The sequence below is a fragment of the Mustela nivalis genome, assembly GCF_964662115.1.
Source record: "Mustela nivalis genome assembly, chromosome: 10".
Classification (NCBI taxonomy): Eukaryota; Metazoa; Chordata; class Mammalia; order Carnivora; family Mustelidae; genus Mustela; species Mustela nivalis.
In genome coordinates this window covers 34,344,680-34,370,702 of record NC_139029.1, presented here as the reverse complement: position 1 = coordinate 34,370,702, position 26,023 = coordinate 34,344,680, and the positions used below count along the sequence as shown (strand labels likewise).

Below are 26,023 nucleotides of genomic sequence, written 5' to 3'. Positions count from 1 at the left end.
GAAGTTAAGAGACTGCTGGGAAGCCATCCACAAATTAGAGTTGATCTTCCAGCATCTCCTACCTAGAGAAAGGGCTCAGGACATTCAAATTAGTAACATGCCCTATCCCAAAGTTGATCTGGCTTTTGAATCAGGTTTGGATTTCAGAAATGTAAAAAAAAAAAAAGCATGCAAGAATCCTGATGTATTTCCTCAGTTCAAACCTGTCCACTTACTCTTACTGGCCCTTTTTAATTCAAGACTCTACACAGAGACCATACACATTTTGACTGCTGGCTCCCAGGAACTGTCTCAACTTAGCACACCTTTAAGGAAGGCAGGCTTACTTTAGGAGGTAGAGGGTGAAACGTGGCAACTCTTCCACAGGAAGGAATCAATAAAGTAGAGCCACTCAGGGTAGGAGGTTTCACTAGGGCTTAAATCAGGTTGTCAACCCAAACACAATGGGCTTTGTTGCTCCTGTGTAAAGAGGAAATGGAAGTTTTTGGCCTCCCTAGACTGTATTGTAGGGTATGCAGGATGGCAATTCCAGGCATAACCTTTGGAAGACAAAAATCTGCTTTTGGCTATTCAGTGTTCCCCAGCAAGTTAATTAGCTGTTTCTGAAATGCATGGTAATATTCAGCATTTTCATAGTGAAGCCCATCACAGTTTTAAGCTTGAGGAAGGGACTGGGTGTATACGGAAGGTGGTCTGTCAGGCAAACAGAATAGGGCCCTTTTGGCTGGGGATTCTAACACCTGTGATTTATCTCAAATCACACAAGCACTGTAATTTCAAGGCATGTTTTCTGGCGTGAGCAATCGAGCTGAGGGGCCTGCTGCAGCTCCCTATTTATTTCAGGTGTGGGGAGTTACCTCTGGGTTTGAAAGTCCTTGGGTGGGAAGCGCAGAGAAACTGCGAAATGCCTTCTTAAGAAAAGCCTAACTGCTCAAAGGAAGAAGCCGGGACTGGGTTGTGGTAGCGGCCTGGGAAGGCTACCGGGCGCCATGGGCATCTCCTCTCACCGAGGGGTAATGGTCCTGCAAGTGAGTTTAGGGATCTTTTCTTTATTTGACAACTTATTGCGGGGGATGGGGGCTGTCCCAGCCCACTAAAGAGGTCTGTGGGGAGGGACCCTGCCCGGGGACTTACTTCCTAAGGACCAGAGGAGCGCATGTCCCGCCAAGTGACAGCACGCGCCCCTCTCAGTCCGCTCCCCTCCCCCGCAGCGTCTCCGGGCAGAGGTGTCTAGCGCAAGCTCGTCCCCCCCCCCACCCAAAACCCCCACTCGTCCGGCCCGACTGAGCCTCAGCGGGAGCCCCGCCTGTCTCCGGGCAGCATGAGCCCCTGAGCGCTCGCCCAGCCTGTCAGTAACCGCCGTTTGCGCTTTCTTTCTTTCTTTCTTTTTTTTCCTCTTCTTTTCTTTTCCCCCTCTGCCTTTGTCCCGCTTAGTAACTGGGCTCTGACCAATCGCCGCCTTGCCGGCCAAGGCCGGCTGGCTCCTGATTGGTCCGCTTGGGGGCGCGCAGCCGTCTCCCGCTCCTTTGCTGGAGGAAGGCAGACAAAAGACGCAGGCTCCGGGCTCCGGCAACCCAGCTCAGCCAATCACCACTCACCTTATCCTCTCTTTCTACCCCCCTTCTTCCCTCTCTCCTCTCCCTCCCCTCCTGGCTCGCGTGCTCCCGGCACTGACTCCTGGCGAGCGGCCAGCGCCCGGACTGTACCATTCTGATTGAGGCTGGGGGGAGAGAGGATGAATGATTAAGAAGTCGAAACGCAGAGAGCGTTGGGGAGAGTTGAAAGCCGAAGTGGAGGACGGCTTTCGGAACGCTTGCACAGGAACCTGACAGAATCCCCCTTTAATCGAGTCGGTATAGAGGGGAAGGAGCAGTAGTGATGTCGCCTTCCCCCCCTGCCCGGTGCTGTTGGGTGGTACCTCAGCGGGGGAGCGTGAGGCGGGGGAGGGTGTCCCTCTCCGCGCCGTTAAAATGAAACTCTAGTGGCTGGAGTCAGGGCAGAGCGTGAGGGGAGCCGGCACTGGCGGGTTTACTTACTGCCCGGCGGGAGCGCCCAGCCGGGCAGAGCTAACTGGACTTTCCGACGGGCCCCCATCTCGAGGCTACAGCAGCTTCGGTTCCGAGCTTGACTGGAACGGAGCCCGAGTCCCAGCCCCTGAGGGGATCGCTCTCTGCAGACCAGTGGGACCCCGAAACTTGAATGCAATACCCACCCCCCTTTTTATGCCTTCCTTTGTCACTTCCTCACCTTTCTCCCAGCGCGTTCTTTTTATCTCCCCCTCTTCATTCTCCCTCCCTCGAAGGACACAAAAGTGGCTGCCGAGGAAAGATTTGGAGGCAGTGGGAGCTTTTCTCTTTGGAGAGCGACTGTGTGGAAGGGATTTTTGGGAAGCTGCTTTTTAACATCTCAGCCCTCTGCCTTCAACCCCCCCCCCCCCGCCCCAAGCCTCCCTGTACCTCTCTGAGGAGAAAAAGCCCGTAGACTGAAAGTTCGGGGGGCATTTTGCTGGGTGCTGTAAGAGGAGACGGGGGAGGACCCCCATCCTCGTCCTGGTAGTTGGCTGGACTTGTACCGGCCGTTGGAAACCCAGAAGTATATATCCGTGTGGGACTTTACAGATCTATATTTTTAGATTTTTAAATATCAGATAAAAAATATATATGCTTTCTATATATTTCCTGACGACCTGCCCCTGACAGCGCGATGTACAATACGGTGTGGAGTATGGACCGCGATGACGCAGACTGGAGGGAGGTGATGATGCCCTATTCGACAGAACTGATATTTTATATTGAAATGGATCCTCCAGGTACTTGGGGAGAGAAAAAGAATCTTGTGATGGGTCTGATTTGTATATAACTAGACCTTGGTGGTTTCAGGGCAGAAGTGTTCCTGGGAGCGCTAGGTTTGGGATGAGGGGCAGATTTGCAGTTAGAGCTGCAGTAAAACTGCTTCTGGTTTATCCGTTTAAAGTTTGCAGTTAGGACCCTGATCCTATTGTCCTGCGAGGGTGGGGGTGGGGGTGGGGGCTGGAGTGGGGGTGGGAGGAAAGACCCGTTTCTTTCACTTTGTGTCGTTCAGGTTTTTGTTGTGCCCCCCTCCCCCCTTTTTTTCAATTAAAGATTCTTCTACCTGCAAAGGATGCTTTATACCCGAGCCTTGAACTCAAGCCTTTTCCTTTGGGGGAATTCTTTAAAGCTTGTCATTTCATACGTTTGTCTTATTTGGTTCCTTGTGTTTTACCTTCGTTAACTTCTGAAACTGGGTTGCCTAAATGATTATTCATTTTAAGACCCCTTTTTTCTCTTACAGAAACCAAATGCCGGTTAGTAATTTTCAGGGATTGGGCGTTTTTATTCAGTCATGGTCTTAGTCTGAGGTTTTTCTTCTCAGTATATAGTCTCTCAGACAGATCTACGTGCAGTATTTTATTACTCGTTAATTGATGGTGATTTCACTTAATTTATGGGATAGGGTTTAATATAACTTCAATTCTTAGACTAAAAAAAGGAGGAATCCTTTTTGTGTGAATCTGTGTGATGTGTACATATATGTGATAGGTTCGAATACACATAATGTAAAGTATACATATACTGTATTTTTACTTGAGAGCTTTGTCTGAGACCCTTACAGACATTTTGTGTATCTGGTAAGAAAGGAAAAGGAAGGGAAAATGGAAAAGTTGGGTAATTGTTTTTCTTTAAATTCTAACCTCATTTTATGATTATTAGCTGTCAAATTTTCAAACCCTTTTTTGCAGTTACAGATAGTGCTTTACGTAATGATTTGGAATAAGTAGAGGGCCTTTGTGACTCCTTATTTTTGTTGAGGATGAATTGGTTATGTCTTAAAAATGTGTTGCAGTTAAGCTTACAAAATAAATTGTGTGTCATTGGGGAACCTCAATTATTATAAGACTATGTATTTTTGGAAACCTTTGAAAGGATTGGAGCCCATGCAAGTACAATGAAGTATAACTGTTTTGTAGAATGTTTATAGAAATTATTTGTGTCCTTGTGAGCTGTAAATTATCTTTTGGCTTTTTTTTTTTTTCCAGTTAGATTGTTAAATGATGTTATATTAAAAACTCCTATTAAATCAGCCTTTTTTACTCTTTATGATAATTTAGAATTTTTCTCTTTCCCTTCATTTTGGAGCTTTCTTTATTTGCTTTTGTCATTGTGACTGCAATCCAGATGCAGCTTTTCAGTGTTTTGCAAAGTTTGTAAGATTTGCCACCCATCTATTGTGTGTATTTCCCCCTTTGTTTCCCCCTAACGGTAAAGCATCATTTCTATTAGATGCATTTGTCATTCATGTAAATGAAAATTTAATACATCATTGATTTCTCCTGTAAAAAGTAAAGTTAATAATTCTAGGTTTTTATTATAAGAATTATATATTCAAACTGCCTCAGAATCACTATATCATAGTATCTTGCCTTGCAGACATACAAAGGGAATTTGTTGGGCGGAGAGGTGAATAGGGAGGAGGGGAGAAAATGAAGAAGGAACTAATGTTTGAAAAATTTGGGCCCAGTGGAAAAATATTGGCCAAGTTCAGTTGAGTTGTCCAAAAGTGGTTTAAAAAAAAAGTTGACTGTTATAATTATGTAGTGATGTGGGTCTTATAAGGTTGTATAGGAAATTCTGATCCAAACGTTGTGCATTTACATAGAAATAAACTTCTGAGTTTAAAATGCTCCTCCTTGGATGAAATTTTGCATATTGAGATTCTATTCAGAGTATTGGAAGAATGCATATGCCGCTCTTTATTACGCATTTTGTAGTCTTAGTGTAGATTATGGTTAGTTATACCTAATAGCTTTTAATAAAGGAAGCACACTTGAGTATGCTGGAATATTGCCTGTGATGGGAATGGGTTTTAATGGAAATAATGTGATGCCAGTCTTGTTTTGTGTGACAAATTAAGGTTTTGAAACACTTAAAACTAAGTAAATTATTAGTGAAGAGGTTGCATTGCAGCATGTCTTGTATCTGTCTTCCTACCTTCTATCCCAGCTCAAGCTCTTATTTCCTGACTGGACTGCTTTGATAGTGTTCTAACTGTTCTTACTGTTCTCCCTGTTTCTACTTTGTTCAGTCCACAGTATTATTCAAGTACCGTCTGAGGATTTGCCTTCCAGTGGTAAATCTCCCAGTGACTTTGAAAACCTTCCAGTGCCTTTCCTTTGCCTATTAAAAAGAGTCCCAGATTGCTTACCTTGTCATTTAAGTCCCTGTTTTTTTTTTGTTTGTTTTTTTTTTGTTGTTGTTTGTTTGTTTCCAACCAAGTTTTGCAGTCTAGTTTCTTACTAGAGTCCATCACAGGTTCTGTGGAAAGCTATTTTATATTTGCTGTTTCTTGAATGTCTGCTTTTTCCTCTTCCAGGGATGCTTTTCACTTGTTGAAATCTTACATGTTTAAGATCTATGTTAGATGCCTTCTTTGCTAGGATATATATTTCCTGATCCCTGATATTAGAAGACATACTTCCTTTCTTTTCCTTTTCTCTTCTAGCACTTCTCAGAACTCCTTTTCATTCTATGAAGTAGATTCTGTTTTTATGTATACTATCCACCCCATGGAATTATCTTCCCATCAAGTTATGAGCTTCTTATCTTGCTCAAGGTATTGCAAACAGTAGGGAATTTAATAGATTTGTGTTGAATTAATAAATATCTAAGGAGCACCATTTCTTCCTAACCTCTAAGTGCTTTTCTACTTACTGTCCTTGGTCATCCCATTCCTTGGCTATTGCAATAGCCTTGAGTTAAATAACTTGAATTAGACAGTTGTTGACTTAAGGCTTTTAACTGTAATATTAGTATTACAGTTTAAAAATATGATTTTCATTTATATTTAAGACTGAACCATAAATGCAAAATCGTTACCTATTATTGCTTCCAGTGGCCTCAAAAACTGTTTTCCAAAGGTGTTTCCCTCCAGCCTATTTTTTAAAAAACTACCATTACCATGCATCCCAAAGGTTTCTAATTATACTGCATGGACTGCTGTATCTACTGTAATTCACTGACAATGTAAGGATTGGATCCAAATGGAAGTCTGATGTCTTAATCTTTATGTATTTCCCAGAAGCAGTAGAAATAGTGAACAGTTTAGATGAAACAAAAGTTTTTATTTTGGAAATGTTAAGAGTGTGGTACAGAGAATTGCTTTTGAGCATCTTGGTTAGTCCTCTTGTGATTTGAGAATCAGGATTATTCCATAACAGAACAGTTGCTGGGTAGGCCTCTCAAAGAGCCCAATCTCTTGTATAGGAGCTCGTGGAGGATTACAGATATACAGCTGATGATAAACTCATGCCCAAAGCTTATAGATTAGTTGTCTGTAAGCTAGCACTTTTAGTTTTGACGTTATTGTTGTTTTTATTTTGGGAAGATACAGGTGATTTCTTTTTATAATATAATTTTTATAAATTATAAATTTATAATTTCTTTTTATAATTTATAATCCATTAACTTTTAAAGATTACCTATAGACAATTTTCTTTTCTTTTTTTTAAGATTTTATTTATTTGACAGAGAGACACAGTGAGAAGGGGAAGCAGGGGAAGTAGGAGAGGGAGAAGTAGGCTTCCTGCCAAGCAGGGAGCCTGATGTGGGGCTCAATCCCAGGATCCTGGAATCCTGACCTGAGCCAAAGGCAGACGCCCAACAACTGAGCCACGTAGGCGCCCCAACAATTTTCTTATCAAGACAAATTTTTGAAATTGTAGGGCAGCAACATCTTAGTATAATTAGAAAACTAAAAGTCTTTATTGGCAAAATATAAATATAGGAAGGTCTAGAAAAGTGGTTCTCAATTTTTTTTTTTGGTTTGAGTACCCCTTTTATAATCTAAAAAATTGAGGATCTCAAAGAGGTATTTACTAATATTTACTGTATTAGAATAAAGTTAAGAAATTTAAAAGTATTTAATTCCTTTAAAAATAATAAAATGTTACATGTTAGCGTCATTTTTTTTTTTTAAAGATTTATTTATCTATTTGAGAGGGAAAGTGTATGTGTGTGTGTGTGTGTGTGTGTGTGTGTGTAGGGAGGGAGAGAGAGAATCCTCAAGCAGACTGCTGCTGAGTGTATAGCCTGACAAGAAGCTTGATCCCAGGACCCTTAGATCAGGACCTTAGCCATAGTCAAGAATTGGCTGCTTAACCAACTGAGCCATCTAGGCACCCCTAATATAATTTATTTTAATGAAAAAATAACTATATATATATATTTAAAGGTTTTATTTATTTGAGAGAGAGAGAGAGAGATCACAAGTAGGCAGAGAGGCAGGCAGAGAGAGAGAGGGGAGGAAGCAGGTTCCCTGTGGAGCAGAGAGCCCTAAACGGGGCTCCATCCCAGGACTCTGGGATCATGACCTGAGCCGAAGGCGGAGGCTTTAACCCGCTGAGCCACCCAGGCGCCCCCCAAAATAACTATATTAAAAGGAAACAAGTTGAGTGCCTGGGTGGATCAGTCAATTGGTCATCTGTCTTAGGCTAGGGTCCTGATGACAGGACCCTGAGTGGGGCTCTTTGCTCAAGGGGGGGGGGCTGCTTACCCTTTTCCTCCATCTGCTGCTCCCCCTGCTTGTGCTATCTCTCTCTCTCTGTCAAATGAATAAATAAAATCTTAAAAAAGGAATCAAGTGACGAGAGTGGCATTGTTTTACATTTTTGCAAATAACTTTAATGTCTGGCATTTTAGTTTTTAATATCTGGCTTAATAGGAAATGTCTAAATTCTCATGTCTGGGGTGCCTGGGTGGCTCAGTTGTTAAGTGTCTGCTTTAGACTCAGATCATGATGCCAGGGTCCTGGGACCAAGCCCTGCATCTAGCTCACTACTCAGCGGAGAGCCTATTTCTCCTCTCCTTCAGCCTGCTGCCCTGCATACTTGTGTGCTCTCTCTATCTTCCTGTCAAATAAATAAATAAAATCTTAAAAAAAAAAAAAAAGTCTGCCTTTGGCTCAGGTCATGATCTGGAGTGCTGGGCTGAAGTCCCACTTCGGGCTGCCTACTCTGCTCACTGGGGGCGTTGTCTTCTCTCTCTGTCCTTCACCTTTCACCCTGTGCCTGCATTCATGTGTTCCCTCTCTCAAATAAATAAATAAATAAATAAATTTTTAAAGATTTTATTTATAACAGAGAGAGATAGCTAAAGAGGGAACACAAGCACTGGGGAGTTGGAGAGGGAAAAGCAGGCTCCCTGCTGAGCAGGGAGCATGACACATGGCTTAATCCCAGGATGCTGGGATCACAATATGAGCTGAAGGTAGATGCTTAAGGACTGAGCCACCCAGGCACCCCAATAAATAAAATCTTAAAAAAAAAAAATCCCATGTCTGCTCATTCAGTCTCTTTGAGATACCACAGGTCTTAACCACTGGAAAACTCCACTGTACAGATGTGAGAGAATGAGAGTGCAAAAGGCAAATAATGTCTTAGTAATACTATGAAACTTTTTGATACCTTGGATCTTCTGAAAGGCTCTTGGGGATATACAGGGGTCTCTGGACTACACTTTGAAAACTACTAGTCTAGAAGTTACATGGTTTGCAACTACATAGTTTGATGGTCAATCTAGGAAACTATTTTCTGACTTTTTTGAATACAGATGAACAGATTGTTTCAGGAAACTTACTTGCTTACTCTGGCATACTTGGTATTTTCATCATATAGATTAAGTAACATTCTGGTAGAGAACTAGCACACTGGCTGGCTCTGTGGTTGAGGAAAATATTTGCTGAGAAACACACTAAAGAAATAGGTCACCTGCCACTATGTGGTCCTTACTGTTAGCAGGTTGGGCATTCTACTGTAGTTGAATTTTTGTCTGTAACTGAACATTTGATGGGTTATTATATAAATGCTTCTCCTGTGTGTGGTAAGATATTTCTTTTATGAGCTTAGTGTCATTTTTAAAATATTGTAGTGTGGGACAAATGTTAATATAATCAAATGATGTAAAAGCCATGCCAAATTTGTTTGCATTTTCTTATTGAAAAAGATTAGTCATTGCTTTCATTTAATGTATTATAGTTTAGAGTATACTCAGCTATATTTCATTAGAAGTATGATAATTCTCCCTTTGATAATGCTTTTAAAATTCATTCTCCTTGTTTTCATGCTGAATACCTTTATATTTTTCTTAGAATATAGAAAAGATTGGACATGTTTATTTAAGAAGGTAGGTAGAAAAATAACTACAAGTATAATTATGTGATAGAATTTTATTGGTATTAAAGGGGGATGCAGTGTGAGTGAAATAGAAAGAACACAGGCTTTGGAAACATGATAAGGCTTCCAAACCTAGCTTTACTTCTTACCATTACCAAGGTTATATGGCTAGGTCTTAACCTCTTTCTGCATAGAGAATTAGGATGCCAGTGCTCTTTTATAAAATTGATTTAATACTCTGCCTTTCAGAATTGTTCTGGGGATTAGATGTACTGCATCAATATCTAACACAGTCTTTGGTACATGGTATGGACCCAATTCATTGTAGCTTATATCTTTTTTTTTTTTTTTTTTTGAGTTTATTTTTTTAGTAATCTCTCTGTCCAACATGGGGTTCCATCTCCCATCTCCAAGATCAAGAGTCACATGCTTCTCTGAATGAGCCAGCCAGGTGCCGCAGTTGTAGCTTATATCTTCTTTGAGCAGGGAGCCCGGCGGGGGGGTGGGGAGGCGGGTGTGCAGAGGGGACAGGGAGCCCTACACCCGGCTCAATCCCAGGACTCTGGGATCATGACCCAAGCAGAAGGCAGATGGTTAACAACTGAGCCACCCAGGCACCCGTGTAGCTTATATCTTACAGTATGTTGTTAACATGTAGTTATCCCAAGTCTACCTCTTGGAATACTCTTGAGCAGTCAAAACCTTTTGAGTTATCTTGCTCCATTTTTTCCCCCCTTCATCCCTGACATTTAAACTGGGGTCATTTTGTTTTTGGAAGAGTTCTTTTGTTTTTGTTTTTGTTTTTGAGTGAGTTCTTTAGGGCCTCTTCTAATTACAGCATCTCATGAGTCTATGGAAATGTCACTCCAAGTATCCTTTCTTTTTAGTTTCTATTGTCCTTGTTTAGTTCCTCATCCCACACATTTAAAATGATTTATAATGAAGGTAATAGTTACTAACATTTGTTGAATGTATAGACCAAGCACTATGTTAAATGTTTTTACACGTACTATTACTGTTTGCCACACGACAACTTTATAAAATAGGCACTATTATTACCTCACTTTACAGACAGGAAACTGAGACTTAGATGTGTTTAATAACTTACTCAGTGCCTCACAGCTAGCAAGTGGCAGAGCTGGTCTGTCTTGCTAATGCCTTGGTTCTTAACCAGTAAGCACTTCCTAACTGGTTGCTGGATTTCTACTTTCTTCTTCTCCTCCCCCATAAATTTATCCAGAATTCTTCAGCCACGTTAATCCTGCTCAAATGTTATTTTGAAATAATTTTTGAAATAATACAAGGAAATAATCAGCGCTATCCATTTCTTTTAAGCAGAAGCCATATTCTTAAACTAGGCATACATGATCTTTAGCACCAGTTTTCCAACTTAATTATTAATCCTCTATTCTTCTTCTTATTTTTTTTTTTTAAAGTAAACTCTACCCTCAGTGTGGGGTTCAATCTCACAACCCTGAGATTAAGAGTCACCTGATTTACTGACTGAGCCTGCCAGGTTTTCCTCTCACCCCACCCCCTGCCTGCCCCATTCTCATTTTTACTTTTAGCCCAGTTCCTTGGCATCCACTGCATACCCTTTCTTATTTCCATCGCCAACCTTTTGCTTATGCTGCTGCTTATGTTAGATTAAGCATTTGCCCATCCCACCCCCATCTTCAAATTTGGATCCTTTGCAGGTCCTCTTTCTTTCTTTTCTTCCTCCAAAAATTATAGAATTGAGGGGCGCCTGGGTGGCTCAGTCAGTTAAGTGTCTGCCTTCAGCTCAGGTCATGATCTCAGGGTCCTGCAATGGAGCCCCGCATTAAGCTCCCTGCTCTGTGGGAAGCCTGCTTCTCCCTCTTCCACTCCCACTGCTTGTGTTCCTTCTCTTGTTGTCTCTGTCAAGTAAATAAATAAAATCTTGAAAAAAAATTATAGCACTGAATCCCACAATTACCTAGGACTATGGTCTATTGTTTTGATACAAAATCATGTTATGTTATGACATTTAATTATTTTGTGAATATAATTTGTCTCCCCAATACAAGATCAGTTTCTTGAGATCAAACTATGTATTTCTTTCTTTTTTTGCTTGAAATACCCTGTTCTCCAATATTTTGTTAAAGTATTAGGCCTGTGGACCCAACCAGTTTCATTTTGTGACTTAAGTTTTAAGTTTGCCTACTGCTTTCCCACCTAGGGCTAGTGCGCTCCTGCTCTCTCTCTCTGACAAATAAATAAATAAATATATGAATAAATTCTTAAAAAAAAAAAAAGATTTTATTTATTTGACAGCGAATAAACCCAGGGAACATCAGAGGATGAGGGAGAAGCAGACTTCTACTGACTAAGGAATGCAATGCAGGGCTGTGTCCCAGGACCCTGGGATCATGACTTGAGGTGAAGGCAGATGGTTAACCAACTGAGCCACCCAGGCACTCCAGGATAATTTATTCTAAAAAGGGAAATAATGAAAAAGTACAATCCTTAATGTTGTTAGCAAAATGTTTTTGAGTTTGAATTAAAATTATTTTTGAAATTTTGAAGAATTAGAAGTGAGTAGTAAACTTTTTAGTAAGTTTGTTAGGCTAGTTGTACACAGCATGTGCCAAATGTAGATTTAAATTACCCAATGTGTTACTATACCAAATAAATTTAGAAGGTGTGGGACTTGATTTGGGATAACAAGGTAAGGTCAGCCATGTAGCCTCATAAGATTAGTTTCCAAATTGTTTGTTGATACATATATTTGTTGATCTTTGTGAATATTTATAAATTAATATAAAGTAATAGGGTTTGTTTGTTTTTTAAGTATTAATGAGGCAATAGGCTAGGTCCAGCCTGCTACATTTTGCCATTTTGCATGTGTCTTGTCAATATAAAAATTGCCCTGTGTCCTGTGAATAGAAGCAACACAAAGCTAAAGTCAATACCATGATGTCCTACCATCCACCTTTTCCAACCTTGGACTTCTGTTTGTGGGACAGATTGCTTACCCTTGTTTAAGGGTATAGGGCAACAAATCCAGAACTTGTGGCTATGTCATCTTAAATACTTCATAGTTTTTGTTTTTAAACTTAAGAAAAAGTAATTTCAATCATGAATCAAAATTTAAAATTTGTGTATAAATTGTTTTAGAGAACAGCTTATTGAAATGAATTGTTTGTGCTTGGAAAATGACACTTTAGAGTTTATTCTTTCATGTGTACTATTCTTTTTAACTTTCTTGTTCTGCAAAGACAGTATAATATTCATATTGAATTTCTAATATGCATTTGTGGAATTAAGCACAAAACTTTTTTTCTTTTTCTTTAAAGACTTTATTTTTAGGTAATCTCTATACTCAATGTGGGGCTCTAACTCACAGCCCCCAAATCAAGAGTTGCATACTCCACAACTGAGCCATCCAGGCATGCCAACCATAGACTCTTTTTGAGATTAGTTCTGGGAGATGTTTCATAAAAAAATAGTATATTGTCAACTACAAGCATCAGGAATCTAATTTAAAATGGATTAAGAAGTAAAAAATTTTGTCTTTTCATATGAGCAGCTTCAGGTGTTGGTTGATTACATCAGTTCAACAATGTCAGTAAAATCTTTTTTTTTTTTAATTTTTTTTTATTTTTTTAAATTTTAAATTTTTTATTTTTTATAAACATATAATATATTTTTATCCCCAGCGATTCAATTTTGCTCTCCTTGGAATTGGCTTTATCCACAGGCTAGTAGCAAAATGGTATAGTGATTCCAGGTGTCCTATCTGTACAGAAGAACTTTTTTTTTTTTGTAAATAGAATTGACAAGAAATTTTTAGAATTATTCAAGTGTAGTTATATACTATCTATATATATGTATATACTATATAATATCATATTGGTTTCAGGTGTACAATATAGTGATTCAACAATTCTATACACCTACACAAGAACTTCTAAAAGAAGAAAGATCTCTCTTCCTATGCCTCTTTTTAGAGAGAAGAAATGACCTCTAAAAACGCCTAGCAGACTTCTTTCACACCTTTTTGGCCAGATTTGAGTCCTGTACTCATTCCTACCTCAATCACTAGTGGCTACCCTTGAACTAACCATGGCCATGCCTGAATTTGGGAGTGGTAATAACTTCCCCTGAGGCCTTGTATTGGGGAGGGATTCTGTCAGGAAGGAACACAGAGGGGATGAATGCTAGCAAGGTGGATCATCAATAGTGGCTGAAAAGTAATTTGGAGAACTGTACTGCCTTGCAGAGTTCTTTGTGTTTGTAAATAGAATTAGCATTTTTTTCCCTTTTTCAAAACTGTAATCTAGTTGTTGGAAACAGGTTTCCTTATTCTAAGTGGGAATTCACAGGGTCACATAGTGTTGAGAGTTAATGTAAGACAGGCCTTTTTGGGGCACCTGGGTAGCTCACTTAGTGAAGTGGTCACGCTTGATTTTAGCTTGGGTCATGATCTTGGGGTCCTGGGATGGAGTCCCACATTGGGCTCCCTGCTCAGCAGGGCAGGGCAGTGTCTGCTTGAGGATTCTCTTCCTCTCCTCCTCCCTCTGCACATGTTTCCTCTCTCTCCAAAACAAATAATATATATTTTTAAAAAGCCTTCTTGGGACCCCTGGGTGGCTCAGTTGGTTGGACGACTGCTTTCAGCTCGGGTCATGATCCTGGAGTCCCAGGATTGAGTCCCACTTCGGGCTCCCACCTCCACGGGGAGTCTGCTTCTCCCTCTGACCTTCTCGCTCATGCTCTCTCTCACTGCCTCTCTCTCAAATAAATAAATAAAATCTTTAAAAATAAATAAATAAAAAATAAAAAAAGCCTTCTTGTCAGTTGCTTACCAGAAGATGAGGAAGCTAACTTCTCTGGTTGACAGTTTCCTTGTTTGAGGCATGCAGATATTGGGAATAGAGTATGTTAGTGCATCAATTAAATGAGTATGAGAGAGCATTTAGCCAAACCATAAATTCCATATTCCAAAATTTAGTAAATGAAGTAATAAGCTTGAGACCTGTGTCATGTATTATGATTTGAATGACTAGTCTTAAAAATTAGGACACTACTTTAAAGTAACCTATAGGTCATGTATTTCAATTAAGATGTACTGTGTAGGGGTGCCTGGGTGGCTCAGTGGGTTGGGCCACTGCCTTAGGCCCGGGTCATGATCTCAGGGTCCTGGGATCGAGTCCCGTATCGGGCTCTCTGCTCAGCGGGGGGCCTGCTTCCCTCTCTCTCTCTGCCTGCCTCTCCATCTACTTGTGATTTCTCTCTGTCAAATAAATATATAAAATCTTAAAAAAAAAAGATGTACTGTGTAGCTAAGTATTGACTTTTCAGTATAAATTGTATAGTGGGGTGGATAAGAGATGTCTTCGGAATCAGAGTGCCTGAGTTTAGATTGTGTGTCTGCCATTTTCTAGTTTATGTCCTTGGGCAACTTAATTATATTTTCTGTGTTTTGGTTTCTTCACCCCAAAATTAGGGCTGATACTGGTCCCCTACTTCAATGGGATTATTGTGAGGATTTAGTAAATTCGTAACTGTAAAATACTTAACATGGTACCTGGAACATATTAAGTGCCCATAAATGTTTTTGTTCATGTATTCATGTTTTTCAACAAATATTTGATGGCCAGGCACTGCTCTGGAACAGGAAAACTTGATATATTCATGGAGTGTTTTAAGGAAGGGGAGAAAGTAGAGAATAAATAAATTTATGGGGTACCTGGGTAGCTCACTTGGTTAAGTATCTGACTTCGGCTCAGGTCATGATCTCAGGTCTTGGGATTAAGCCCTGAATCGGGCTCCCCACTCAATCTCTCAAATCAATAAAATCTTTTTAAAGAATCATAACATACAAAAAAAAAATCATAACATGCTATTTAGGGGCACCTTGGTGGCTCAGTCAGTTAAGGGGCTGCCTTTGGCTCAGGTCATGATCCCAGAGTCCTAGGATCAAGCCTCATCTGGGACTCTCTGCTTAGTGGTAGTCTGTTTCTTCCTCTCTCTCTGCCGCTCCCTGTGCTTGTACTCTCTCTCAGATCCAGAGCTTGTGGCTATGTCATGTTAAATACTTTATAGTTTTTGTTTTTAAACTTAAGAACAAGTAAATTCAATCATGAATCAAAATTTTAAAATTTGTGTATAAATTGTTTTGGAGAACAGGGTTGGGGGCACTATTTTTACTTTTTTTTAAAGTTCTAATTTAAATTTGTTAACATACAGTATAATATTAGTTTCAGGTGTACAGTGGTGATTGAACATTTCCATACAACACTCGGCACTCATCACAAGTGTCCTCCTTAATCCCCGTCACCTACTTAACTCATCCTCCTGCCCACCTCCCCACTAGAAACCCATCAGTTTGTTCTCCATAGTTAGGAGTTTGTTTCTTGGTTTGGTTCTCTTTTTATCCATTTGCTTGTTTTGTTTCTTAAATTCCACATGAATGAAATCTTATGGTGTTTGTCTTTCTCTGACTGCCTTATTTTGTTTAGCATAATACACTCTAGCTTCGTCATGTTGCACATGGCAAGATTTTATCTTTTTTATGGTTGAGTGACAGCCCATCGTGTGTATGTGTATGTGTGTGTGTATTTGTGTATCACATCTTCTTTAGCCATTCATCAATCAGTGGACACTTGGGCTGATTCTATAATTTGGCTATTGTAGATAATGATGCTATAAACATTGGGGGGCATGTATTGCTTTGACTTAGTATCTTTCTATTCTTTGGGTATATATGTAACCATGCAATTGCTGGATTTTAAGGTAGTTCTATTTTTAACTTCTTGAGGAAACTCCATACTCTTTTCCACAGTGGCCGTATCAGTTTGCATTCCCATTTCCCATAACCCTTTCTCCACATCCTCATCAACACCTGTTGTTTGTTGTGTTGTTGATTTTCGCCATTCTTTTTTTTTTTTTTTTTAAGATTTTATTTATTTATTTGACAGAAAGAAGGAGCACAAATAGGTAAAGTGGCAGACGGAGGAAGAGGGAGAAGGACAAGCAGGCTCCCCACTGATGAGGGAGCTCAGTGGGGGCTTGATCTCAGGAACCCAGATGCTTAACTGATTGAGCCACCCAGGTGCCCTGATTTTAGCCATTCTGACAGGTATGAGGTGATATCTCATCATAGTTTTGATTTGTATTTCTGTGGTGTTCAGTGAAAGACATTCCATGCTCCTGGATTAGAAGGACAGATACTGTTAAAGTGTCTCTACTACCCACAGCAATCTATACTTTCAGTGCAATCCCTGTCAAAATACCAACAGCATTTTTCACAGAACTGGAACAAACAATTCTAAAGTTTGTATGGAAGCACAAAAGACCCCAAATAGCCAAAGCAACCTGGAAAAAGAAAAGCAAAGCTGGAGGCATCACAATTCTGGACTTCAAGTTATATTACAAAGCTGTAGAGATCAAAACAGTATGGTACTGGCACAAAAACAGACACACAGAGTAATGGAACAGAATAGAAAACCTAGAAATGAACCCACAACTATATGGTCAGTTAGTCTTCAACAAAGCAGGAAAGAATATCCCATGGGAAAAGGACAGTCTGTTCAACAAATGGTTGGGAAAACTGGAGAGCAACATGCAAAAACAATTAGACTGGATCACTTATGTCATACACAAAAGTAAATTCAAAATGGATTAAAGACCTCAGTGTGGGACCTGAAACCATAAAAATCCTAGAGGAGAACACAGGCAGTTAACTTCTTTGCCATCAGCCGTAGCAACTTCTTTCTAGGCATGCCTCTGAGGCAAGGGAACCAAAAGCAAAAAATAAACTATTGGGACTATATCAAAATAAAAAGCTCCTGCACAAATATAAATAGCTTCACAAAATGAAAAGCTTCAATAAAATACGAAGGAAACAACACTAAAAGGCAACTTACTGAATGGGAGAAGATATTTGCAAATGACACATCTGGAAAAGCATTCATATCTAAAATATCAAACAATCCAATCAAAAAGCAGGCAGAAGAACAGACATTTCTCTAAGGAAGATATCCAGATGGCCAACAGACACATGGAAAGATGTTCATTATCACTGATCATCGGGAAAGGCAAATCAAAACCATGATGAGATACCACCTCACACCTGTCAGAATGGCTGAAATCAACAACATAAGGAGTACTACTTTGTTTTTTTTTTTTTTTTTAAGATTTTATTTATTTGACAAGAGACACAGTGAGAGGGAACATAAGCAGGGGGAGTGGGAGAGGGAGAAGCAGGCTTCCCGCTGAGGAGGGAGCCTGATGTGGGGCTGCATCGGAGGACCCCAGGATCATGACCTGAGCGGAAGGCAGATGCTTAACGACCAGCCACCCAGGCGCCCAAGGATTACGGTTTTAAATAGGAAGACAGTGAGGGCCTGACTTAAAGGAAATGTGGGAGCAAGGCATAGATCTTTGAGAAGTGTGAGGGTGGGCCAATGTGCCAGGTGGAGGGAATACCAGATAGCTTACTATGAGGCAGGAGCATCTCTGTCTTGTGTTCAAGGATTATCTGGGAGGCCAGGTTAGCTGGAGTGGAATAAGGCAAAAGTAATGAAGAGATAAGTAGGGACCCCTGGCTGACTCAGTCAGACGAGCATGTGACTCTTGATCTTGGGATCATGAGTTCAAGCCCTTGTTGGGTGTAGAGATTACTTACATTAAAATTTAAAAAATATGATATTTATTTTTATTTTTTGTTTCAAGATTTTTATTTATTTATTTATTTGACAGACAGAGATCACAAGTAGGCAGAGAGGAGGCAGAGAGAGAAGGAGGCTCCCCGCTGAGCAGAGAGCCCGATGCGGGGCTCGATCCTAGGACTCTGAGATCATGACCTGAGCTGAAGGCAGAGGCTTCAACCCACTGAGCCACTTAGGCACCCCTGATATTTATTTTTAAAAAATGAAAACAAGTATTGTGGATGGTAGGGAAGACCATATAGGACATTGTAAGAACTTGGCTTTTAAAACTCGACCGAGATGAGATGCCATCCAAGAGTATTAAACAGTGACATATGATCCCTGGCTTAAAATTATCATTTGGGCTGCTGGGAGAGAATAGGAAAAGGTGGAAGTGGAGAAAATGGTTAGGAGGCTATTACAGTAAACAAGCTGAGGGATGATGGTGTCTTGGACAAGGGTGAAAGCTCCAAAGGTAGAGAAAAGTGATTGGATTCTGAATATTATTATTATATATAATAACTATTTTATAATTTCTTAGCTTCATGTTTTTCTATATGCTTTAATAATTAAAAGATTTAACTTTAAAATAATGCTGAACCATTTATATATATATATTTTAAAGGATTTTATTTATTTGACAGAGAGGGAGAGAGATCACAAGTAGGCAGAGAGGCAGAAAGGGGTAAGCAGGCTCCCTGCTGAGCAGAGAGCACGATGTGGGGCTCAATCCCAGGACCCTGAGATTAGAGGTTTAACCTCTAAAGTTTAGAATAATTAAAATATGCTAAAGTTCAGAATAATTTATGTGATTTTGATTATTAATTTAATTCTTAAATGCTTGAGTATAGAGAATGCTGTAAAATAGGGAAGTGTTGCTCACTGTTTAGGAGCTCTAGACTCAAATTGCTTGGATTTCCAATTCTAGCCCTGTCTGTTTATAGTTTGTGACCCTGGACAGTTTCCTAATCTGTATAACAGGGAGAAGAATATGAACCCCGATGTAGGGCTGTTGTGAGAATTAGTACATGTAAGATGCTTAGAGCAGGTATCTGTTGTTTTATTATTATTTTCATTATTATTGACCTGAGATGCTTTGTGATATATCTTCTCTCTTCCATTCAGAGGACGCACCAGCCTAACATTTTCAGTTAGATTGAAAAGTAATTTAAATCTTTATTCCAGCCTCTCAAAAACACCAAGGGGGGTAATATTCATACCATACCGTAATACTACTTAAAATCTGATTTTTCCATTTTTGATCAGTGTCTTTGCATGGTTAATCCCAAACTTCCTTTTCTTTTTCAAAACTTTCCAAATTCATAATAATTTGAATGGTCTCATTCTTTTTGTCTTTTCCTCTCTTTCTCAGATTTATTCTTCCTTTTCTAGGAATATCCGTATCTATTTATTTTTTATTTTTTTAGGTTATCCGTCTCTTTAAACTCTCTCCTTTTCCTGAGTCATTGCTCTGATTTGTATAATAAGGGTCAGGAACCAAGGGAGTAAAGAAAGGAAATTATGAATGCTCACACAACAGTTTTTGGTTTTGTCACAACTTAGCTGCTGTAGAGGATATAATATGTTTTGTCTTTTAGAAAGAAGTCTACTCTAGCTTTTTTTTTTTTTTTTAAAGATTTTATTTATTTATTTGACAGATCACAAGCAGGCAGAGAGGCAGGCAGAGAGAGAGAGAGAAGGAAGCAGGCTCCCGGCTGAGCAGAGAGCCCGATGCGGGGCTCCATCCCAGGACCCTGGGATCATGACCCAAGCCGAAGGCAGTGGCTTAACCCACTGAGCCACCCAGGTGCCCCAGAAGTCTACTTAGCTTTAAAAACATTATCAGGTGGTATAGACCATTGCAGGACATTAATTATGGACTTGGGTTTAGTTTTTTCTCCTGTCATAAACCATAACACTGACCCAGACCTCTCTTTTGATTACTAAGGATCAACCATGGGCATTTAGAATAGAGTTGCTGGATAAAATACATGCAGTGTCCCATGCAATATTTGTGATGTACTAATACTGAAAAATTGTTAATCTGAAGTTCAAATTTAACTGGCTGTCCTATATTTTTATTTGCTAAATCTGGCAACCCTAATTTAGAGAGAAGGCAGACAGTTGACTAGATAGTATTTCCCAGTATACCTTCCCTGTGGTGTTTAGCGATAGATGTGTAACTTGATATAGTGGCTATTAGTATACTTTTAGTTTCCATGACAAAAAGTCCAACTGAAATTGGCTTAAACAAAGAGAATTTATAGTTTCATATAATTGAGATGTCCAGAGGGAATAAGGGCCCCTGACGTAGTTTGATCAAGACTATCAGGCTTTGGCCCTATTTTTCTTGGCTCTCCTATCTATCAGTTTCTTTCTCAGGGAGGCTTCCTTGGTTTTTAGTAAAAGATAACTGCCTTTGGCTGCTGAGATTACATGTTTCCTAATATCTGGGGGAGAAAAAGGATGCTTCCCACAACAAAACACAAAAATCCTGAGCTTGACATTAGACTATTCCAGGTTCCAAAGGATCACTCTTAAAAATCTTAAAATCTGAACTATTAATTACAGCATTCTGTCTAGACCAGTGGCTCTTGAACTTGAGCATATATCATAACCACCTGGAGGACTTGTTAAAACAGATGCCAAACCCAACCCCCAGATTTCTGATTTTAGTAGGTTTGGGGCTGGGTTCTAAGAATTTCTAGTTGAAACAGGTTTCCAGATGTTCTTGATTTGTTGGTCTGCGAACACTTTGAGAACCACAGCTGTGTCAAATCAGAGCCTGCTCCTGGAGTTGGGGAAAGGGTCAGTCCCACACAAATACCTTACCAGTGTGTGGAAGGAACAAGACACTTCTTAAAAAAAAAAACAGAACAGAGGCACCTGGGTGGCTCAGTGGGTTAAGCCACTGCCTTCGGCTCAGGTCATGATCTCAGGGTCCTGGGATCGAGCCCCGCATCAGGCTCTCTGCTCAGCGGGGGGCCTATGCTTCCCTTCCTCTCCCTCTGCCTGCCTCTCTGCCTACCTGTGATCTCTCTCTGTCAAATAAATAAATAAAATCTTAAAAAAAAAAAACAACCAGAGCAGATTTATTTATTTATTTGAGAGAGAGAAAGAGCAAGCAGGAGCATGGGAAGGGGCAGAAGGAGAGAGAGAAAGAATCTCAAGCAGACTCCTCCCTGAGCACAGAGCCTGAGATCATGACCTGAGCTGAAATCAAGAGTTGGATGCTTAACCAACTCAGGTACTCAGGTGCCCTGGAACAAAATATGTTTTGAGGAAATAATTACAATGTCCACTAAGGAGAGGATTGCTATTTTTAATCTGCCCAGCTCTCCTGCCCTCTTATTTGGGTAACAGCTTCCTATTATTTTCTTAACTACTCATTTCTCATTTGTAATCAATGTGGCTTGGGTAGAATTGATTTAACCCACTGGCTTTAATGGTGGGCACAAGACCCTGCCTGGTCATTAAGCTTATTGCATTCACCTGTCCTCAGTGATTAGCTCAAGAATTAATAGGGCAGCCATCTTTGTAAACAGTCAGTGCACATTACTATACATTACTATTTACTGTCCTGGCTGTTGATATAAAGATGGCATAATTCCTGTCTTTAAGAAGTTCGGACTGTGGTGAATACCAACATGTAAACAAATACGTGTAGTATTTCTCTTTATAACTCCTTTCTCCTGGCTTCCATCTAATACACATTTCCATTATATACTTCATTACTTCCTTTGTAATCCTTAACCACGTTTATTATCAGTTGTTTAGTGTCTTTGGTCCTCATTAGATTATAAATTCCATCAGGATAAGGGCTATAATTTCCTGCTGGATTTCCAGTATTTAGCACTTTCTGTGGCACATAGAGGTGCTCAGTAAATGTGGGTTGAGTGAATGTTTTAACTGTCCTAATAGAAAAATACGGAAACAGAAGAGGGAATGATTGGTTTACTGGTGGAGTAGTGGAGATATAACAGCCTGGATAAATGCATAGGATTGTTAAAACACTTTGGTATATTTTGGGAACTGTAAGTAATTCAGTTTTGTTGAAACATAATGTAATAGATGAGAAGTGGTGGCAGATGAATCTGGAGAGATAGGTGAGGGCCAAATCCTGAAGATCCCTGAATGCTACCCTACAGGTTGGGGAGCGATTGACTGGTTTCAAGTAAGAAAAAATATATTAGCAGCAAAGTGATAAATGGATCAGAGGGGAGTGAGATTAAAGATGTGAAACTGGTTAGGTTATTTCAGAACAGATGGAAGATGTTATGAGAGCCTAAGGTGAAAAAGAAAAATATGGAAGAAGCGGGGAGATGGAGACTTGGTGTAGAGTTCATTTTCATGTGGACTCATGGAGATTTCCACTGTATTGTACTAGCCACTCTTTTATTTATTTATTTTTTTTGAGAGAGAGCACAAGTGGGAGTAGAGTGGAGTGGTGCAGAGGGAGAGAGAGAAGCAGACTCCTCGCCAAGAAGGGGGCCTGACATGGGGCTCAGTCCCAGGACCCTGGGGATCATGACCTGAGCCAAAGGCAGACTCTTAACCAACTGAGCCACGCAGGCACCCCACTATTAACTACTACTAACTAGTGATCCCTAGTTCTGCATCCACATCCACATAATATCTGTAATTGGAGATTGTATTTTTATTTCATTTTCTAGTTAAAAAAAGAGATTTCCCATCCCAAAGCCTAATATAAGGTAGTACCAGTGAGAATAAATAGAATTGTCTAAAAAGTAGAATTGATGGAACTTAGAGACTATCCTGAGAAAAATGAGAGAATATAGGATGACTTTTAGTTTTCTGGCATAGGAGATGGTGGTGCTGTAAACCAGTAGACACAATTTAAGAAAGAATGATGAGTTTGGATCATATGGCTTCTTAGATCCAAATGAGGCAGAGGCGAAATGGAAAATGTTTTCTCCTTTTGGAGGAGTTGTTTTTCTCGTAGGCTTTATTGGGGAAGGAAAAGAGAACAGCTTTTACTGCTTCTAGGTTTGAAGCCTAGAGCGGATGGTAGTAAATCAGATACTATTAAGTTCCTAAAAGTGTGGGAGAGATTGCAGTGGGTCCTTGACTACTCCCAGGGTACTAGTTGCCAAGGTCAATTTAAATTTCCAGAAGTGGGGCACCTGGCTGGCTCAGTTGGTAGAGCATGAGACTCTTGATCTTGGGGTCATAAGTTTGAGCCTCACATTGGGGATAGAGTTGTCTAAGAAAAAAATTCCAGATGTTTAATTTGCTTCATCTTATTTAAACAGCTTTTTAAAAGGAAGTGCACATAAACTTTATTTTATATGTTCTTCTTTTTTTAAAAGTTTTTATTTAAATTACAGTTTATACACAGTGTAATATTCATTTCAGGTATACAATATAGTGGTTCAGTAGTTTCATGTATCACCCAGTGCTCATCACAGTATTGTATTCCTTAATCTCCATCACCTTAACCCATCCTCCCTCCCCAACCCAACTCCCTTCTGGTACCCATCAATTTGTTCTCTATAGTTAAGAGTCTGTTTCTTGGTTTGCCTTTCTCTCTTCCTCCCTCTATGTTCATTTGTTTTGTTTCTTAAATTCCACATATGAGTCAAATCATAGGGTATTTGTCTTTGACTTACTTAGTATAATACTCTCTAGCTCCATCCATATTGTTGCAAATGGCAAGATTTCATTCTTTTCAATGGCTGAATAATATTCCATTGTATATATATACCACATCTTCATCCATTCATCAGTTGGTGGACACTTGGGCTGATTCCATAATTTTGTTAATACAGTTAAGTCTGCTGTAAACATCAAGAAGCATGAATCCCTTTGAATTAGTATTTTTGTATTGTTCGGGTAAATACCTAACAGTGCAGTTGTTGGAAGGATAGTTCAATTTTTAACTTTTTTGACTTTTTAACTTTTTAACTTTTAACTTGTTTTTCACTCTGGTTGCACCAGTTTGCAATCCCACCAAAAATGCAAAAGGGTTCCCTTTACTCCACATTCTCACCAACACCTGTTGTTTCTTGTGTTGTTGATTTTAGCCATTCTGACAGGTGTGAGGTGATATCTCATCATGGTTTTGATTTGCATTTCCCGGATGATCAGTGATATTGAACATCTTTCCATGTGTCTGTTGGCCATCTGGATATCTTCCTTGGAGAAATGTCTGTTCTTCTGCCTGCTTTTTGATTGGATTGTTTGCTATTTTAGATATGAATGCTTTTCCAGATGTGTCATTTGCAAATATCTTCTCCCATTCAGTAGGTTGCCTTTTAGTGTTGTTGTTTCCTTTGTATTTTTTTGAAGCTTTTCATTTTGTGAAGCTATTTATATTTGTGCAGAAGCTTTTTATTTTGATATAGTCCCAATAGTTTTGTTTTTTTTTAATAAACATATATTGTATTTTTATCCCCAGGTCTGTGAATCGCCAGGTTTACACATTTCACAGCACTCATCATAGCACATACCCTCCCCAATGTCCATATCCCCACCACCCTCTCCCGTCACCCCTACCCCCAGCAACCCTCAGTCTGTGTTTTGAGATTGAGTCTTTTATGGTTTGTCTCCCTCTCAATCCCACCTTCTTTCATTTTTTCTTTTCCTACCCCCCAATCCCTCCACATTGCATCTCCACTTCTTCATATCAGGGAGATCATATGATAGTTGTCTTTCTCTGATTGACTTATTTTGTTAAGCATAATACCCTCTAGTTCCATCCACGTCATTGCAAATGGCAAGATTTCATTTCTTTTGATGGCTGCATAGTATTCCATTGTGTATATATACCACATCTTCTTTATCCATTCATCTGTTGATGGACATCTAGGTTCTTTCCATAGTTTGGCTGTTGTGGACATTGCTGCTATAAACATTTGGGTGCACTTGCCCCTTCGGAGCACCATGTTTGTATCTTTAGGGTATATACCCAGTAGTGCAATCGCTGGGTCATAGGGTAGCTCTATTTTCAGTTTTTTGAGGAACCTCCACATGGTTTTCTAGAGTGGTTGCACCAGCTTGCATTCCCATCAACAGTGTAGGAGGGTTCCCCTCTCTCTGCATCCTCGCCAGCACCTGTCATTTCTTGACTTGTTAATTTTAGCCATTCTGACTGGTATGAGGTGGTATCTCATTGTAGTTTTGTTTTGTATTTCCCTCATGCCAGGTGATGTGGAGCACTTTTTCATGTGTCTGTTGGCCATCTGGATGTCTTCTTTGCAGAAATGTCTGTTCATGTCCTCTGCCCATTTCTTGATTGGATTATTTGTTCTTTGGGTGTTGAGTTTGCTAAGCTCTTTATAGATTTTGGATACTAGCCCTTTATTTGATATGTCGTTTGAAAATATCTTCTCCCATTCTGTCAGTTGTCTTTTGGTTTTGTTAACTGTTTCCTTCGCTGTGCAAAAGCTTTTGATCTTGATGAAATCCCAGTAGTTCATTTTTGCCCTTGCTTCTGTTGTCTTTGGCGATGTTCCTAGGAAGAAGTTGCTGCGGTTGAGGTCGAGGAGGTTGCTGCCTGTGTTCTCCTCAAGGACTTTGATGGATTCCTTTCTCACATTGAGGTCCTTCATCCATTTTGAGTCTATTTTCGTGTATGGTGTAAGGAAATAGTCCAATTTCATTTTTCTGCATGTGGCTCTCCAGTTTTCTCAGCATCATTTGTTGAAGATAGTCCCAATAGTTTATTTTTTGCTTTTGGTTCCCTTGCCTCAGAGGCATGCCTAGAAAGAAGTTGCTATGGCTGATGGCAAAGAAGTTAACTGCCTGTGTTCTCTAGGATTTTTATGGTTTCAGGTCCCACACTGAGGTCTTTAATCCATTTTGAATTTACTTTTGTGTATGACATAAGTGATCCAGTCTAATTGTTTTGCATGTTGCTCTCCAGTTTTCCCAACCATTTGTTGAACAGACTGTCCTTTTCCCATGGGATATTCTTTCCTGCTTTGTTGAAGACTAACTGACCATATAGTTGTGGGTTCATTTCTAGGTTTTCTATTCTGTTCCATTACTCTGTGTGTCTGTTTTTGTGCCAGTACCATACTGTTTTGATCTCTACAGCTTTGTAATATAACTTGAAGTCCAGAATTGTGATGCCTCCAGCTTTGCTTTTCTTTTTCCAGGTTGCTTTGGCTATTTGGGGTCTTTTGTGCTTCCATACAAA

The 26,023-nt window shown here is 39.8% G+C and overlaps 1 protein-coding gene across 2 annotated transcripts in view; it reads left to right on the top strand.

The window, feature by feature from the left end:
• Nucleotides 1-26,023, top strand: part of LOC309842697 (phosphatidylinositol 3-kinase regulatory subunit gamma) — a 137,803-nt gene that overhangs the window by 7,513 nt on the left and 104,267 nt on the right. Inside the window, exon 1 of one of the 2 annotated variants that reach the window (XM_082687293.1) lies at nucleotides 1,927-2,809. The exons of the other annotated variant lie outside the window; for it this stretch is intronic. Within the exon in view, the coding sequence (XP_082543419.1) occupies nucleotides 2,704-2,809 (106 nt within the window). The 5' untranslated portion in view covers nucleotides 1,927-2,703. Of the gene's footprint in view, nucleotides 1-1,926; nucleotides 2,810-26,023 lie in introns of those variants that run through there. 2 annotated transcript variants of the gene reach the window in all.